Source organism: Diadema setosum, chromosome 9 (assembly GCF_964275005.1).
Source record: "Diadema setosum chromosome 9, eeDiaSeto1, whole genome shotgun sequence".
NCBI lineage: Eukaryota > Metazoa > Echinodermata > Echinoidea > Diadematoida > Diadematidae > Diadema > Diadema setosum.
In genome coordinates this window covers 17,522,969-17,542,152 of record NC_092693.1, presented here as the reverse complement: position 1 = coordinate 17,542,152, position 19,184 = coordinate 17,522,969, and the positions used below count along the sequence as shown (strand labels likewise).

The window sequence follows — 19,184 nt, the reverse complement described above, 5'->3', positions numbered from 1 at the left end:
ATGCTTTCTACGTGTATGTATGATACCTGCATTAGTGTAGATCCAAGATCTCATCCGAATGATAATGCTCAAAATATGATGAATTTGATTCATTCGTATACATATTTGCAACATTACACAATGACTTTGATGAATAGCGTTCATGGATCTACCTTACACTTTTACTTTTTCTTTTAAAATCTCATTCATTTATTCACTCTTTCTGATCACACACAATCTCAATCAATATATGAATATAAAATACTATCATGCTGAGTGTAGATTTCCAATTATCACAGCACCTCTAAATCATCATCAATTTCAAAATGTCACACAAAGAAACAATAGCACAGCAAGACACAAAATCTAAATGAGATCAAGTATAATTATGATATGTATGAAATCACAGGAAAATTATGTGTTATAAAACTCTTTCTCTGCATATCACTTTAAATGCACATAAATATAGTAATGTTGTAAGCTAAATGCAGGTCATTTCATCAACTAGTGTCATTCTGAATTGACTATAATACTAAATTTCTACACTAACAAACTTAGAAGATTGGTCTAAATATTTACGAGCAAACACATACAAATATGTCTCTCTGGTATCTTCGAAAGTCATGGTTGGAAAACACAAGAGTTGTATAAACTACCCAGAATGTTCATGTATCATATGGAATGTAAAAATGAAATGAAATAGAGCTAGGGCAGAACAAAGAAAGAGAAAGAGTGAATGATAGATAGATAGATAGATAGATAGATAGATAGATACAGAATGATAGAAACATAGATGTGCAGATGCAGATATATACATAGTGTATATAGCGTATATCATGGATAACACAGGCAGACTGATAGATAGATAGATACATTGTAGATAGACAGATAAATAAATAGATAGATAGAGAGAGAGAGAGATAAAAAGATAAGGAAAGAACAAGATAGAGAAGGTGGAAGAATAACAGTGGGAGGAGAAAATGTGACAAGAAAATGGAGATGAAAATTGTATACTGTCAAATGTAGAAAAAACTTGAAACTGTGCAAGGGAGAGTGACATGAACAGCTCACTACCAAAAGGTCTACCACATACCAAACTTGTATCTATCTACTGAGCTATACATTTTGGTGCGGTGAAGGCTCCATGTGATCGGGGAACATATGAATATACTTCTCTCTTTTTCGTGTATCTACAAGCATCTATCTAACACCTACAAGTATGTATGTATGTCCAACTACTCGTATTCATTCAACTACATAATATACACATGACATATTGTGTTTTGAACGCACTGCACAAATATGAAATATGAAAAAAAAAAAATCACCAATCCATACAAGGGAAGTGACATGGCATAACTGTTGCCAAGGGGTAAAAAGAGGGTGTTGTAATCGTCGTAACACTGGCATCACTGCAAAAGACCTGAGACTAAAAACACGCACAGCACGCTCATCGGCTTCTCCGCAACTCACATGTGGACGGCAGGAGGCCCCAGTAAGTTCTCCGCAAGATGGGCTCGGGGTTTGCAAGCTGCGACCACTCTGCACAAATGTTTCATCATTATTGCATTTTTTTTTTTACCATTTAAAAGTGAGGTACAACCTTGCGAGAAAAGAACAACCCAACAGGGGAGCAATGCAAACCATCTAATAACCATCTAATACAGGAAGCAAAAAGTGCTTTGCAGTTTTTAAATATGCACAAAGTGAAATAGTGATATAACATAAAATCTAATCTAAAAATACTGCAAAACACTTGTGTATATTAGTGTAGCCTTAGGAGTACTTCAGCTCAGACAACACGTAAATCAGATCATGTACTTCACATCTTGAGAATATTGTATTCTGCCTTTCTCCTGACACCATCCATCATCCCAAAACGACAACAGCAACAGTGATCTATCAGCGACAATGGTCTGTCAGCACATCTGTTAAAAAGCTAGAGAGTCGGGATGTGGGTAGATAATATTTTTGCATGGAATCTCTCATAAATACAGAGTCCCTAATCCTGACAGGCTATCAAAGTACTCCGTACAAGGGTTGGGATGTGACGAGAAACTCATTTTGTCCGTAGGAGAAAATGGGTAACTCTTTCCGTTGTCTCTCATATAAACATTCTAAATAATCCAATATCTACGCCAAAATATCGTGCAAACATATGGACTCATAGTTGGGTAGAACTTTAGTTGTGTCAGTGAGAGATAATGAGATAGAGATAGAGAAAGAAAGGCCAACTTACTGTCGGCAGCATCATTGCCATACAGAATAGATGAGGATGCTTGAGCTAAGAGCATCAGGGAAAGTGAGAAATGAGAAAATAGAAATATACAAGTATGAATATAAATATATAATAAATGCAAACGGGGAAACTGACCAGTAATGAATGTAATTTCTTAGAGAAAAATTGAGCGAAGAAATGGAAGCCCATTTTCTTTGCTAAACATAAACATTTTTTACTATTACAAAACAAATATAAATATATGATATTATCCATATATGATAACTATATAAAGACAGTGGATACTTGTATAGTGCACTGGTCCATCTTTTGGTGCTGATGGCGCCAGTGCAATCACTGATTGTCATGCAGGACACATGGTCAAACACTTGTGTTTTTGTAGAACAGACATCTTGTCACATATATCCACTGCTTCATAATATCTTTAATGCATTACTTCTGCCATGCAAACAGATATACAATGCAACGATTATGTCCATCTCCCCTCGTTCAGTACACCTACATTGTACATACATTGTAATCTTCAAAGCCAATCATCAAAAACTAAACATATGCGGATTTGCCAGTGCAAAGTGTCTATATTGGTGTATAAAAGCTGCTTCTGAAAATGATGTAAACAACTTGAAATTCACAATTACTGGCAATCACTGGAGAATGACTTCCTATCTCCAAGAAGAAGCACATAATAACTCATACATTTCGTGTGACTTCAACAATAGAATCACTCTATAAGTGCCAGCCAATACATCCCCAACCCACTCCTTGTTTGTTTGTTTGTTTGTTTGTTTTTTTGTTGTTTTTTTTTTGGGGGGGGGGTAGTGAGGGGAAGCAAATTGATATATCTCTGTCACTCAGATAAGACTTACATGTTGAGGAAGGTGAGTTCACATCTTCACAAGACATTCCCCACAAACCTTGGTTGAAAGGAAAAAAATAAGTGGGATTTTGGCACATGAAGAAACAACATCTGTATATAGAATATGATACAGATTGAAACATTTATATCAGCTTTCTTGAATGCAAATGCACTGCATGCACAGTGAATTGAAATTCCATCTCCTGTGTTCTCTTGAGAAAAAAAAAACACATGATTTTTCACATCTCAGCAGAGAAGGAACGCATGCACTGCCATGTGATACAAACTCTGAGACATCAAACATGATACAATACTGATCCACTGTGGCAAGTCTCCCCAGGAGTTCTGGACAGAATTTAGGCAGGATGCTCTTGGTAGGGTCAGCATCTCCTTTTGTCCGATCCCACAAACTTTTATGAAGCATGCAATGGCCTTGAATGCAGCTTGCTATGGCAATTTCATGATCAGTGAGGACCACATCAGGGTCAACAATGGAAGATATGAATCTGAATGAATGACATATGAGAAAATGGCATGGCATTTTACTTACAACATTAGGGATTATTCCTCTTGTCTGACTTCACGGTACATAAATATTTTGCAATGTTATCGACGAGATTTTCCCCAAAATATCTACCACATGCATGAGCACTCACTCTTTGGTTGTGAAACCTCTTTTTCTTCCTCATCTTCATCTTCTTCTTCTTCTTCCTCATCATCATCATCTTCATCATCATCTTCCTCACTCTTCAGTTGGAAACTACCTCCTCCCCGGAGGATCATCATGAGATCGTCAATGTTGTCCGCCTTGGGGTCATGACGCCGGAACAACTCCGGCTCTTTCTCCGCCTCCTCCAGGGTGTCCTCGCACTTCTTGGAATATTCGTCCAGCTCGGTGCTTTTCTTCTCCTCCTCCTCTTCCTCCTCATTTTCATCTTCTCCTGCATCCTCCAGTTCCTCATCGACGTCATCCTCATCAAGCTCATCCAGATTCTGCCCACAGAATTCACAGATGTGTTTGCCCTTGGTACTCTCCTCCTCTTCATCTGCATCTTCCTCTTCTTCCTCCTCCTCTGCTCCTGCATCATGTCCACCCTTCAGGAAGGCCATGATGTCTTCCGGATCATCCTTCTTTCCCGCAGCTATCATTTGGTTGCTTCTACTGCTTTTCCTTTTCCTCGGCCACGTGCTGAAGTCCGGCTCATCCTTCCCCCCTTCCCCACCATCTTTCCATGTCTTCTTGCCCGATGTTCCATTCCCATATTTGTCCCCGGGACACTTGTGCTTGTGGTCTTTGGTCTTGAAGTTCCTTGGCAATGATACACCCCCACCCAAGAGTGTCATCAGGTCGTCCTCCTCGTCATTGGCAAATATTTTGTTCCTGGCACTTCTTGGTGGCTTTCCTCTCCTCCTACTCTGGCTGACATCCCCTCCTTTATCATCGGTCTGAAGCTCCCCTTTTTGTTTGACTTCAACCCCTGCTTTGCTGACAATTTCAGTATCCTTACTTTCCCCACCATCACATCGGACTTGTTCTTCATCGATGGAACCTTTATCAGTGTTCGATGTTACTGTCGGTTCTGCTGTAGCTGGGGGTTCGCCAAGTCGTACTGTGGCATCCTCCTCAACCACATTTTCTTCTTCGGTAGTAACCTTCACAAGAGCCTTAATGCTCCTCTGTCTCTGTAGAGGTTTCCGTGATACTTGAGACCCGCTCACTTCATCCTCATCCTCTTTCTTGGTCCCTCCTTTGGGCTCTGCATCCTCGGGCACTTCTACTGGTCTCTTGGCAACTGGCCTTTTGAGTTTGACAACCTGCTTCTCCTCTGCAGTGTGCAAAGCTGTTTGATCTCTTTCCTCCTGATTTTCCAACTTGGTCTCATTTCTTGGAGGCTTTTGGCCAACATCCCCCTCCCCTGTGGTTGCATCGCTTCCTGCACCATCCTCTCGGTTTGGTGCTGGTAGTCTGGGTCTCCTCTCGTTCCTCTCTGTGTCCACCTCCGCACCATTGTCCGCAGGAGGGGCACCACCGCGAAGCAACGCCATGATGTCGCCCCCATCATCCCTGCCCCTCTGCTGCTTGGTCCTCCCACCATCCCTGACTCGCTCTGCCGCCTTGGCAGACTGTTTTCTCCTCCTGGCTGGCGAGGGCCAGGTTCCCGCCCTGTACGTCCCGTCATCCTCCGCCCCATCCCTTCCGGCCTCCTCCACCCTCACAACGGGTCTCAGTCGAGCTTTGAGAACAATGACAGATGAGAAATGGTCGGAGGATGGCGAGTGGAAAAATGGGATGAGAAACACAGCAGGCAACACTCCAAATCCCGAGAAAACCACAGGACTAGCAGGCCAACACATCAATCCATGAGCAGGCTTTGCAAACAAAGAAATTAGTCAAGCAACAGGAACTCCAAAAGACGATACCCAGCCATGTACCACTACTCATAGCAGTCAATAACAAATCATCATACAAAATTCAGCCGGGGAATATGTGGAGAGCAACTGATCGCTATCAGCTGAGACTTAGCATGCTCAGTTTCATGTCACTGGGCAGGTGTAACATGCAGCATGACATGACCATGGGATTTTACTACTCACTCACACCATGATAAAAGTCAGTCGTACCTACCATGCATGAGGAATTAGGAGCCATACAACCTTGTATCGCTACATATTTCACACCTAAAACCACTTCAATGCAAATATTACCAAAAAGAAGAAAAAAAAAAAAGGAGTTCACTGTTTCCGGAAAGTGTTTTATCTTTTCCAGCAGCATGACAGGCTATAACGTTTCAAAGCAACAACAAACCCTTACAGAGAGAGATTGGTGGCAAAATATCAAGACTTTAGACTAACAGTGATGTTATTGGTCCTATACCTAGTGCTAGATAATGAAACGGCAAGGCGGAATACCTAGGGATATACACTATAATACATCATCTCTATTCTAAGTCAGTAGCTCTAGCAAGACTACACATTAATGAGATAACAAAATAGCACACACTATTTGGGACATCTGTCTCTTATTAAGGATATTTGTGAAACAAAATAATAATGGCTGAAGACTCTTCTGCAAAAATGAATATGATGCATTTTTGATGTGGAATATATGAATAATTTTGACAATTAAATTAACAGCTGTAAATTAACTAATGTGTATTCATCAAATTAGAAAGAAAGGTAGGGCTTTCAATGCAAGACATTTGTGAAAATTATTATCAAATTTGCATGAACGTTCTAAATGTTGTCAAAAACAAATGCAAATTAATGCATTTTTTCAAAACAATGACTGCCTGTCTTCCGCTATAAAATGTGATATATACCAGTATTGTCTATCAGCCATGTGGTATTGCTCAAGATCTTTCATTTCAATGTTTAATGATACACATTCACATCTAGTTAACATTCAACAACAGATGTCCCAATTATGTATATTGTCAGAGTCTCTTTTCATACTTTCACCAGAGTCATCGTCAATGTGGTTGCCGTGGTGATGGCTTTTGTGATAAGCAGCGCCTCCTTCTTTTACCAAGCTTTCATCATCATCACTACCACTGTCCCCAGTTGGATGTGCACCATCTTCAAATGTTTCGCCTGCGTCAGAAAGAGGTTGCTCCCTCAGAGGTAATTCACCCTTCTGTACATGGTTAGGAGAACCACTTGCAAAGACATCATTGTCATCTTGTTGCTCTTTGGACTTTATTTGGTTCAGAATTTCATCTTCCCAATGGTGAAAGGTATCATTATGCACTTCATCACATTTTGCACCTTCTGATCTTTCAGCCAAGTCCTCAGCTGTTGCGGCTGCATTCTTTATTTTCTCCTCCTCATCTTCTTCTTGCTCTCTTTCCTCTTCCTCTTCACCCTTCCCCTCATCTTTCTCCTCCTTTTCTTCTTCCTCCCCCTCACCTTCCGTATTTCCATCTTCCCTCCCATCACCATCACCATAGCAACCACCAGGAAGATGACTCTGGGGTTTTCCCTTTTCCTGATCGTGCCCCTCCATGCTTTCTACTGAATCTACAGCATTCCTGGAATCAGGAGGGTCATGTGACCATGCTGGCAGTGCAGTGGGGCCTGTTGCCATGACGACAGCAGGCGACATTGGTCCCAGGTCTATAAACTCGCATGTTTCAAGAGAGCAGGCACCTAGATATGACAATTTATTAACAAAACAAGCTGTTTTAATCTATATTCTAACATAAGAGTTTGATGATTCATCAAAGGGGGTAAGAAATATTTTTGTTAAGAGTATGCTTGTAAATGTATCAGTAAATGCAACAAATATTTTACCGTCTGGAAAGATGTGAATACAACAATCACAGACATATTATTTGTTTATTTGTCACAATTTATGACATAATTTCTCATTCATCTAGTCATGCAACATCACAAGGTGACACATGATGTCTTGGGTGTGAGATTACTACCAATTATAAGTTTATTCTGTACATGATAAGTTCACGTGTTCCTTGAAAAGTAGATAAAGTATGGTTATGACATACAAAGGACCACTGAACTCTAGGAGCTAAAGTACTGCATTCAAATCTTAAAGATTCTATATTCTCCTCCACTTTGCTGTATCATGAAAAACTACAAATCCTTTCCAGCTACAACAATAGATACTACCATAAAAGAAAGTTGCACTCTGCTAATCAACTTTCTTGACCTATATATACATACATGTACATATATACATGTACACAGATGTACAAAATATGTCTTACATCTGTACATCAAGGTTCCAATATGTGTTGTCATAAACATTGCTAGATATTTCACATATTATCAGTCTTTATGTGCCTCTGAGTATCTGACATGCATCTGCTACTCTGTCCACTGCAAACGACATTCAGTAAGACTTACTGCGGCCGACACTAGCTGACGCAGCCTTGTCAGCGGCTGCAGCATCTCTAGGCTGGAGAGCGTCTGAGATTTTCGAAGATGCTGATTGGTCGGTTTCATTCCTGAGGGGGTCTTTTCATATAAATACAATGTTGGGTCGACAGAGCAAGGGGAAAATTGAGTGAAAGTCAAAGCACACTGAAGAAATTTGATCACAAAGTCATATTCACAATAGACTTGGTGTAATGGGTGCTATCAAAAAAACTTTAAAACAGAGCCTTGAATTCATAATATAACCTCTAAAATACTACCATTATAAAAAAAAAAAAAAAAAAAATTCTTCCAAATAGGTGGAACATTTATCTTATCAGTTCATTTGCCTAGAAGCATCAGAAATGATTACATAAAACCTGCAACATACAGGTGCCACTGATACAACTGTACTTCAAATCAATGAATGTTCTTTTTTTTTTCATTTCTCTGTCAAATTAAAAAAAATTTAAATAAGCAAAAAACACACAGATGTTTAAAAGCAAGGTAGAACCTATAAATTCAAATTGCACAACCTTCATTTTGCAAGTTAAACCAATATATATGTCAAACTGGAATTGATTTTGGATAGACACAATGTAATAAAGGTCACGTCCAAGTCTCTATACACTCAAAACACAGGATTTACAAGCAATGGTTTATCAAAGTGTGAAACTACGGACAGGATTGATACAACACTCAGTGCTACGTAAAAGTGGACCAGCCAAAAAGTGACAAGGACTGAAAATTTACATACATTTTGTGAACTGGTGAACGGGGTGTCTCCATGCGTTGTACCTCCGCAGGCAGAACTCGTCAAACACTGGGTGCAATAGCACACTGGACATTGCGACAATCAAATCGTGGAACTTGCTGACAAATGTGTCCATGCTTTGAGATAACTTCCAGCAACATTTATAGTGAAAGCATAACATGCCTGTGTCATTGCCACTGTTTCACATACCAATCAACAAGGAACATTCCAATTACATATCCACCACTTTACACAGAAAAACAACTTGAAATCATTCATCAGTAACATACAGTACACTGACGAACAAGGATGGAAATGCAATACGGAGCCTGCATGCTGTGATAAACCAAACAAACGATCATCAGAGATTAGTAATTGAGAAACATATTATGTTACATACTTTACAGGGGTACAATTCATCTTTTGGAGTAATATCATCAGAAATACACTGGCATTTGGCCTATGGGGTTAATGCCTCTTCTGCTTACACAAAGATGAACTTTTTTTTCTTTGCAAATAAATCACAAAGGGATCATCTCAAATAGCCACAAGTTAAAGACATAGTGTTGGATAGGTGCTCTGATAGATCCAGTCAGTGGTGCTGACCAGATGTCTAAGAGTTCTGCTGCCCGGGTGTGCATCTTGAGATAGAGGTTCGTGCTCACAAGCCGTTTGGACGACTGACCCTTCGCGTGTGTCACGAGTGACACACAATGCATCTTTCGTTCATGACGGAAAAAGTGGGCGCAGAGTGGTCCAAAAGAAGCTGTCCAATGCCAGTAACAACATGATAAAGATAGGAGAGACTGATTCTAAAGATTGGTCAACAACTCAGTGCTAGAATTAGGTAGATGAGACAATTCAGTTGACTATGCAAAGGGTCTGTTTGGTCCATCCTTTCTTGGGAACATGCTAACAAATCTGCTGGGAATAAAACATCAGTATTAGTAGGAATATTATCATCATTAATCACAAAGAGCAATAAACATTCAGCCAATGGGGGGGGGGGGGAGGGTACACTGCACTTAATCACTGACAATCTCATGCCGATTTCCTGTCTTGTCTGTAAACATAAGGGGGAAAAAAAAGAGTGAACATAAACTATGATGAGGATGTCACATTACAGGGACAGTTCAAATGACACATTAAACAGGTGTTACTCAGGACCAGAGGAAAGTGAGCAAGCGTAACATTTGATTCCAGTAGTTGAACAGGGAGGGGGTGGGATCTCTTCGGTATGAGAGGAATCCAAGCGGTAGCAGGCACACACACACACACACACACACATGTATGAAGACCAGGCATTACTGGGAGGGGGGTCACTCGGTGTACCTGCTTGGGGTGTTTGGGGGGTGTTGTCAGTGTTGCTGATGGGGGTGCTCTCCTCCTTCACCACTGCCCTGATGGACAGCTTGTGTCGCTTTTTGGGAGCCTGCTTCTGGTCACCTGCAAAATGAAGCCCCAGCTTTCACCTGTCATTCCCTTTTGATTTTTTTTCCCTTCAGACACAAAATTTAATTTTTTTCGCAATAGACAGAAGCAATGTGACATTTAATCTTGACATAATGAATAAAAAACGAACAGGTAGGTCAAGGGTTACTACAAATACAATGTAGTAATAATACATGTAGTAAACTAATATGAATCGCTAATACATACTGATTACATGTCTATTTAATCAACTTTGATTTTTAACAGTTGAGAGTGGATTGTACGTGGAGTCAGTACATAGTAGAGTCAAGGAAGTAACATTATTTTGCACGCATCAAGTGGCACATTAGGTTGCCCACATAATGACACTGGCTCTAGCATCTACTGTGCTGGCAGAAAAAAGAAAAAAGAAAAAAAAAAGTAAGATATTTACAATATCCCTGCCAGACAAGTATTTGAACATACAACGCAGTCATATAGCATGAACAGTCCCCTTTAAGGACTTGTGGAACAATTAAATACCATATTACAAATTGAAATATCAGAAAATGTGCAATTTTTTGCTTCTTTTGATGTAGTGTACAGTTGACATGGCAATCATTTTTGGTTTCCAGTGGTGTCTACTCATTCCAGTAGTGTAATATGACCGCCTTTGCGTGCATTGCAGGAAAGTGTGTCGCGCCACATGTTGAGTGTCGTCAGGGGTCATCCCTGATGTGGTCATCGGATAAAAAGTAACGGTTTGATAGCGGTCGGAGGAGAGTCCTCCGTCTGCGATGCCTTTGGAGAAGAAGAAGCCAGTTGGGCAAAGACATGACTCAAAGAGAGAGAGAGAGCACTTTGACAACTTCATCACAACTAACTCATACTTCCTGTCCCACTTCCTCATGAGTGTTTTTTTTTTTAATCTTTTTTGTTGTTGTTGTTGGAATGGCACATGACGGGAAGGAGAGAAAAAGAGATAAAGAGACAGGGAGAGAGAGATATATATAAACTGTAAGACCAGAAACATTTGCAGCAAAGAAACTTTCGGGAATTGGAGCCAATGGCCTTTTTCGCAGCACAAAATTTTCATGAATGGCATTTGGCAGTAATTGCATTGTGCTAACAAAAAACTTTTTTGTGCATTTTACTTTCGGGAATCTTGGCTTCTCGCAAAATTCGTGAAAGTTTCATGCGCGAGATAATATCTGGTTTTACAGTAAACAGAGAGAGAAAGAGAGAAAGAAAGACATTAGAGAGATAGATGTACAGAGAAAAAGGGAAAGAGAACAAAGGGAAATGAGAACTTCAGGGCACGAATCACAACAACAGAGGGAGAAGCAAAGACGGGACAAGGAAGAGATAGAGAGGGGCGATAATGAACGCGGAAGCTAGGTGGGGGGCTCACGGAGGGAAAGAAGAACAGATGCGACGTGATGAGGTAAAAATAGGCCAAGGGGGGGGCTGAAAGGAGGGGGCTGACTGAAGGATAGTAGGCCTGTTGATCTCTACGCAGCTGTAATGAGTGGTTCTTTCTTTTAAAACTTATTGAGGACTAGCTGATTTTGCTGCAACAAGCATTTCAAACAGACACCTGCCCGAGTCTACTCGGGACTATAGTCTTCAGTGGGTTAATTACATCCACTAGGGGCTACACACGGGGCTGCCAACATTCACCCATCAAAAATTAGGAAGACTTCAAAGAGCATAATCAAGGAGATACAAAGTACTTGTGTACATGTAATGCAGGCATCTTGATGGGCAAAATTTATACCTGAATCAAGAAGATTTTTATCACCTTTTATCTTCTCTTATCTAGACATGAAGAGCTGTTGAAGTATTTCAGGAAGCCTCCTACAGAACCACAGAGACCTGGCAGCTCTGTTATTAAACACAATACTCATTCTCTCCCACATCAAGAACAACAAATTGTCAGGAGAATGGGACACTTAAATGACAAAGGGGGCGTTTACACGCGTAGTACTAATTGACAAATAAGTTGGGATCTCTCATGAAGTAGACTTACAGTAGGCTAATTCTGACTACTCTAGAGAGTAGATTTATGGCATAAAGAATAATTTGTATCATGGAATTCACATCATAATCAATATAAAACATTTGAAACATGTGGACTTCTTGCAACATGACATGGGGAATACACCTTTAACAGCATACAAAGAAAATCTACATTTTGAAAGATTTCAGGAAATACTTGCTTTTCACATCATTTTATTTGTAGTTCAATATCAAATACCATCCACAGACAAAATTTGACAGAAAAAAATAAGAAAGGCAAGAAAAGAAATGATGAACACCTTTAACATGAAATGGGAATAAGTAGGCCATGTTTGTGGATGGGGTACATGGTGACATTAAGGAAACTGCGTGCCTGTGCCTTGGGAACAGGTCCCTTTTGGTTGGCGTGATGGTGTGCCATTCGAAACCGGAAAGATGGTATTTCGAGCAAGACAGGTCTCGGGGAACTAACACATTCGCAAAATCGGAATGAGGTCCAGCAGATTCGCAAAGGATGTTTACCGATAGGAGGAAGTCTGCCTGGTTTAGTCTGGGTTGGATCTGAAACTGCCCTTTTTTTCTCCTTCTCTGGTAAGATGCCAACAACAACCACATAATTTATATGTCACCTGCACAACATTAATGAGTTCAGAGTTCGCACTCTTGTGATAGCAGCTGTCACTGCTGCTCGAGAACTTGTGGAATATTTCAATATCAGAGTATCAATGACTAGGATACACGTACCTTACAAACTAAAGTACAAATATTATGATATATATTAACATATATTATGTGTGCACGTTTGCACAGAATGCACATTTCAATGATATTCATAATTCATAAGAAATGGAACACAAATCATAAATGAGAAAATATATTTCCAACAGAACATCTTGCAATGTGATTGGTGGGTGTGGGTGTCACAACTTGAAGTCAATGTAGACAACGTATGTAAAGCAATAACAACATTAGGTTTACAAGTACAGTAGTAGTACATATAGTAGTAGCAGTAGTAGTAGTAGAAGTAATAGTAGTAGTAGTAGTAGTAGTAGAAGTTGAGCAGTACTTGTAGTAGTAGCAGTTGTAGTAACAGCCACTGAGTGACATTTAGACTTTTATACCAACAAGGCATCAACAAAAGAAACTCTTTGCTGCTGCCGGTAGCCTAGAAGCTGTATACCCAAAGCCGTAAATCAACCTCAACTTTGTCAAGAATAACCGAAAAAGAAAGAAAAAAAATGCTCTCATAGCACACGCGATAAGACATCAATGAAACTGGCCCAAGCAAACACTTTGTCAGTTTAAGGGTGTGAAGTCACAGCCCTTTGATTCACGTGGGCTATTTACTGAAGAGGTTTACAACTCTTGGGACCACAAATGTCCTATGAATAAACCAGCTATCAGACTGTTTCCCTCATCAGTTCTACATGGTGAGTACTATAAGCGGAATTTCTCCATCAGTCCTACTTCTGCCTCCCCCCTTCCCCCAAATACAGTGCGTGTATAAAGCTAAAGTACACATAACTTTACTCTATTTTGGTAGCAACTGATAGGCATTATACTATAATGTGTAATTATTACCATTCACTGCCCATCAAAGAAGCAATTCTCTGCAAGCAAAGTGAAGAAGTTTGGGTGATGGAAAAAACTGCAATATCCAACAGCCATTGTCGTATCATATCATACATCCTGGACTCATTTGACCAGTAATGTGTAACTTTCAGTTTGAAAAAAAAAAAAACACAAACAAAAAACACAAAATACAAATGGAAGAGGAAAAAGTTGAATTTCAGCATTCTGTACCAATTCGCTGATGACACCAAAACATGGTGACTGGTGTTTTGACTTTAATACCGGGAATCACAAGCTTCCTCAAAATCCACTTTACTCTGACCACAACAAAAATGATCCTTCAGATGTGTGGACAATTTGTTCTGTTCATCAGGCCTGAATTCATCTTGATTCACTTTTTTTTTGTCTTGTTGATTTTTTTTATTATCTTTCACTTATTTTTTCTATCATGCATTTCTGGAGGAGAATGTCTTTCTGGGCAGAAGTGCCAATTTTACAACCATTTTGAATAGTGCATGTGCATAGTGAAGCAAATGAACATGTAGTTTTCTGAAGTCTGTCAATACACACAATTATTTTCACATTTCTTATACACCCTGAAAGAAATAATATGCACATTAAAATAAAGAATAAATTTGCATGATTAATGACAGAGTGGAGTGACCCATTTGCTCATTAACCTTGCTCTTTCATAAATAGTCTTTCTTAATTGCGTTTACTTTTGATTACTGTCCCAATACTTACCACTGTTAGTACTTGCATGTGAATTTGTGCTGTCCGAAAATGCCGACTCATTTTCTCGCCTCCGGAGCGCCAGTATCCTTTGCCGCCGCTCTTCTAACGTATCTGTCGTGTTCTCGTTGACTTCCTCGCGGTTCGACCGGCTTCTCCTGAAGGGGGCATTCCCAAGAAAAGCGAGATAGTCTCTGCATCACGAAATATGTCATGATGTCGCAGGCATACATATACCACAACCCTACCTTGGAAGCAAAAGGGCACAACTTCTGCACCCTAAGAAAAAAACAAACACAAAAACAAAACATGGATTTAGCCCATTAATACTTTCAATTAACAAATCAAGGTACACTGTACCTAAACTTTGATCGTTGGTGGTAAGCAGGTATTTGAGCGACTTGCATCATGCTGAATGGTGTCTTTTGCCCCGTCTTGTCTACGAAATGGAATGTTCACTGCCTAAAAAAGCAGCTCCACACTCTTGTTACTGATGGCAGATGTGTCCCCATACAGATACAAACTGACATATTTATAAATATCACAGAATCAGAAGAATGATTGAACCAGTGGTACCCTCCTGGGTCAAACAGACTGAGACCATCCCAATTCTTCTAGGAAGTGTCAAGGGGATGGAGGAGACCTCATCATAAATTCCTCCAGACAACACAGAGTCAGACACACATTTCTCACACTGCATTGCAGGTTTACGAGGCAATATCACTGTGAGATCAATGAGATTGAGCATATTGCAAGTAATTCGCCCTCACTCAACTAGCAAATTTCGTTCATGACAACTCGATGAACTTCCAGGGTTCACAGAAAAAAAGAGTGCAAACAAAAACAACACTGATGTTAACAAGCAAAGAAACAAAAATAATAACTCATCCTCTCATTCTCAGACAAAATTGCTGGCGCACTGCGAACATAAATCTCCTGCAGAACACGTCCATTTCAATAAAGCAGTGATTCACCTTCTGATAAATTTGGCAACAGCCTGCATCCATTTCAATTTGAGGGGCCCTGGACCTCCACCTTCCATGTCTTTTTGTTCTGTTTAATTTTTTTTGTGTGTGTTTTTTTTTCCCATGTATTACAAGCAACAAAACACTATTCAGAAAAATGGATGATGCTCTGGTATATATTCCAAGGGAGTAACTCCATAGAATGTTCACATGGGTAGGCAACATCCGCTGTCAAAGAGCACTATGAACAAATATCTTGCTCTCCGAGTGGCAATGTTTTGCATCTTTAGTCCAAATTTTTTAATACTATGAAGATTGGCTATCTTCAGTCAGTATTCCTGTTGGTGCTTGCAGATGGAGAGCTTGTGGCAATGGAGGGTTGCATGTTTTCAGAGTTTGGCATACTCGCATAATTTCACTGGAGTTACAGTCTATTCTATATCATCTTTCAGACATGTGGCGCCAGAATTTACTGATAAGGGAAACAAATCCTGCGCCTGCATGCTAAGTGTTAGGGTATTCGAAAAGTATACAAAAATGAGCTCTTTCTCTTGACATGTTGCACTTTTCTTCCAATTAACCCTTTGTGTGCTTTGAGTGCAAATTGACATTGAAAATCCCAGAGTGCTTTACACACTGTTTGAAGTTGATGGCACAGAGAGGGTATTAATGGATGTCTCTGGGAATTTCACCTCAGACATTCAAGAATACTGTATGATCACTCCTTCATCCATTTCAAAGATGTATTCCATTGATCACATCACATTGCAATCATAATATCGTGTCGTTCCAACATTATGATGAAAACTGAAACAATCACAATGGTAACTTGGTAACTTCAAGCCGATTGCAAGCTGCTGAACTTGCTGATGCACTTTCAAGTTGCAAACTTCTATTTCAGCTTTCAAACTTGATTAAAGACAGAGTCGTTGCTCCTCCGAGTGCAATGCCGAGACAAAGAACAAGATGCAAATGTGGACAAACAGAAAGCCAAACTTTCAGGGCACGAGATCAGAGTGGATAAAATTCTCCAAAGGACCATAATCTGCTCATTTTCCACAAGGATGGAAGAAATGCCATCTGGCATCTTCTATTCTTCAGTCTCAAAATCACGCAGAGAATCATGTCAAACACAAAGTTGCTAGATGACTCCAGCAAACGAGACTTGGGTGAATTTCTAAGATGAAAGTTTGTCTGCTATGTCTTTTCATCCTTTCTACTCTCCCTTTCTGTGGCTCTGCCTCTGATCAGAATGTATAGAAAAAAAAAAAAGAGACGACAGAGACAGATGGGTACATCTATTTCTTGAAGATGAAATCATTACAATGAGAAAAACAGACATCTTGGAGATAAAGGAATGCGGCATGATGCATCTGGCAAACAAATCGTTTTCCTTCACTGCCTTCCTTTGGATGCATCGACAAAATGACATGCACAATGCTGTCTTGCGCTTCTGTCATGCCTAGCCACTTTCTGCTTTTGGAACTCAAAAAGACAATCTCATCCAATTTTACCCAAAACCTATACACAAGCCTTAATATAGAATTTCATAATACTGAAGACTGCTATGTTCTATTTATTTGGGGTGCCTTATCAAAACATGCCAAAAATGCATGTAAATTTGTTTACACACACACACACACACACACACACACACACACACTATCAGCTGTGCATTCTACAGCCACACCTCTTTATACCATGTTTGTTCTTCTGTTGTTGAATTTCAGTGGAAGTCATTATGGGTGAAAACAGATGGATGTGAAAGAACAGACTTTTATTCCTATTGTTTGCTTCTTCTAACTTTACTATACAATCCCGGATGCAGCACAGAGTTAATGGCATTTCCATCTGGGCAAGGGAAATCAACAGTTTCTGTTTCCGACCCACGTGGCAGTGATTACCTCAACCTGTTTTGAGAACCAGTAATTGCTAAACAGGTTCAAACAGCCAAAACGCCAAAAAGCACATTTAATGCACGGTGCACTACTTCATCCAGTGTCAGTGTGGTATCGTACTTCATTCACAGTCACAGCCATATCAAAAACAGAACTCTCTTATTACACAAGATACAGTATTATGTTCACTCATGTACTTCAAAGCACAACTAAAAACTCCTGACTTGATTTGTAAATCGATTAAATGGCATAGAAAAGTCTCGGTGTGGTATCAGTACTTTAAACTGGATCGTTCCGAGAGCTGATCAACAAAAAGTTTGGGATCAACTCCCCTCCCCCCCCACACCCTCTCATCATACACAAGCCTTGTAGTTATACTTACGATGGCTTTGATGCAAGGATATTGTAAACTATGTATCTTGCATATCGATGCAAAAGTTAGCACATGATTAAGGCATCATTTGCAGGGAAAACAAGAAAACCTTCCTTTCCTTTTGTTTTAATTTCTTTTGCAAGTATCTGCAAAATTAGATTTTTTCCCCCCTCTGGTTTCTGTCTCATTACAAACACCATACCTCATGTCTCTCCTGCGTCGCTGAGGGCCCAGGACGTCGTCGCCACTGCTGGACGACAGCCGATCCTCCTGCACCGGACTGAGCGTCGAGTCCAATACCACTCTCTTGTTCATGGAGAGGTCTTGGCAGTACTCCGCTGTGGGCTTCAGTGACATCGAGCGCATGCTCTTGCGGTCCAAGTCGCCGCTCCGCCGCCCCTTGCGCAGGCTCTGCTTCTGCTCCAGTGGGATGTCCTCGTCGCCGTCCTCGTGCTTCAGGGCAAACTGGAGGGGACGCGAGTCGCAGACGAATCAGAGGAAGCGAAGAAAAGGGCAGCAAACAATCATAACGATAATAATAATAATGCGCGTTTCCATCTCCATCTTCATCCCGATTCTCCAACTGTTTGCGGAGAACATGGACATTTCCCACTGGACAGTTTAATGTCTAATGTGAATCGCGCCACTTTAAAGGTTTCATCCATGATCCATGCTAACAAAACTGAAAGATCAAATGATGAATTTGTAGATAATTCAATGCAGGATAAAGTAAGCATTGCTAACAATGAAATCAGAATACTAACAAGAAATAAGGAGTCAGACTATCAGTTGAAGCAAGATAGAAGTCAGTAAAACATTGATAATACAGTACCCTTTCAATTCTAAAGTCCATAACACAATAGATTTTGATGAAGAACACTGCAGCGCATTTACGAGAACATTAGAATGGAATTATACTGTACTGTAGACACAAATTAAATAATATAGCACTAGCAAGCACACTGAATTCTCAAACATTCCTTCAATCCCCCTCCCCACTACACCTGTTACTGGAGAGTGTACAGTGGACTCCCATTATAACGAAGTCCTCGGGTCCCACAGTTTTCTTTCGTTATAACCGAACAAATAAATAATGAAAATACATAAAGGGGAAAACGTTGTTGCCTGAATTTTTACTTCGTTGTAACTAGAATTTTGGTTTTAACCGTGTTTGTTATAACGGGAATGCACTGTACAGACATATACTGGTACATTATACAAACACACACACACGAATGCATAAACAGCCACACACAAAAGTTTACCACCAGCAGGGAAGCTGCTCTGCTCTGCATCTACTTTCCACTTAAAAAAAAAAAAATTGCATAACATCATTGCATTCTTTATTACTGTTCCCCTTCCTGTTTGTACTTGTAAACTTGCAATACATTTTGATGTGCTTCAGTTACGTGTACAGTCACACAATTGCTACCACATGGAACATATTTGAAAAAAGAAAGAAAAAATCATACCCCAGGAATGTCAGTCAATTATGATATCTTCAATCAATCAACA

At 40.0% G+C, this 19,184-nt stretch overlaps 1 protein-coding gene across 1 annotated transcript in view; it reads right to left on the bottom strand.

Moving 5' to 3' along the window:
* LOC140232905 (uncharacterized) overlaps nucleotides 1-19,184 on the bottom strand; it is a 167,174-nt gene that overhangs the window by 59,606 nt on the left and 88,384 nt on the right. Inside the window, exons 10-20 of the mRNA XM_072313016.1 lie at nucleotides 17,872-18,134; nucleotides 14,446-14,591; nucleotides 10,033-10,146; nucleotides 7,938-8,048; nucleotides 6,981-7,220; nucleotides 6,528-6,665; nucleotides 3,771-5,308; nucleotides 3,389-3,521; nucleotides 3,085-3,132; nucleotides 2,219-2,257; nucleotides 1,453-1,521 (exon numbers count right to left, since the gene is read on the bottom strand). Coding sequence (XP_072169117.1) covers nucleotides 1,453-1,521; nucleotides 2,219-2,257; nucleotides 3,085-3,132; nucleotides 3,389-3,521; nucleotides 3,771-5,308; nucleotides 6,528-6,665; nucleotides 6,981-7,220; nucleotides 7,938-8,048; nucleotides 10,033-10,146; nucleotides 14,446-14,591; nucleotides 17,872-18,134 — 2,839 coding nt within the window. The remainder of the gene's footprint in view (nucleotides 1-1,452; nucleotides 1,522-2,218; nucleotides 2,258-3,084; nucleotides 3,133-3,388; nucleotides 3,522-3,770; nucleotides 5,309-6,527; nucleotides 6,666-6,980; nucleotides 7,221-7,937; nucleotides 8,049-10,032; nucleotides 10,147-14,445; nucleotides 14,592-17,871; nucleotides 18,135-19,184) is intronic.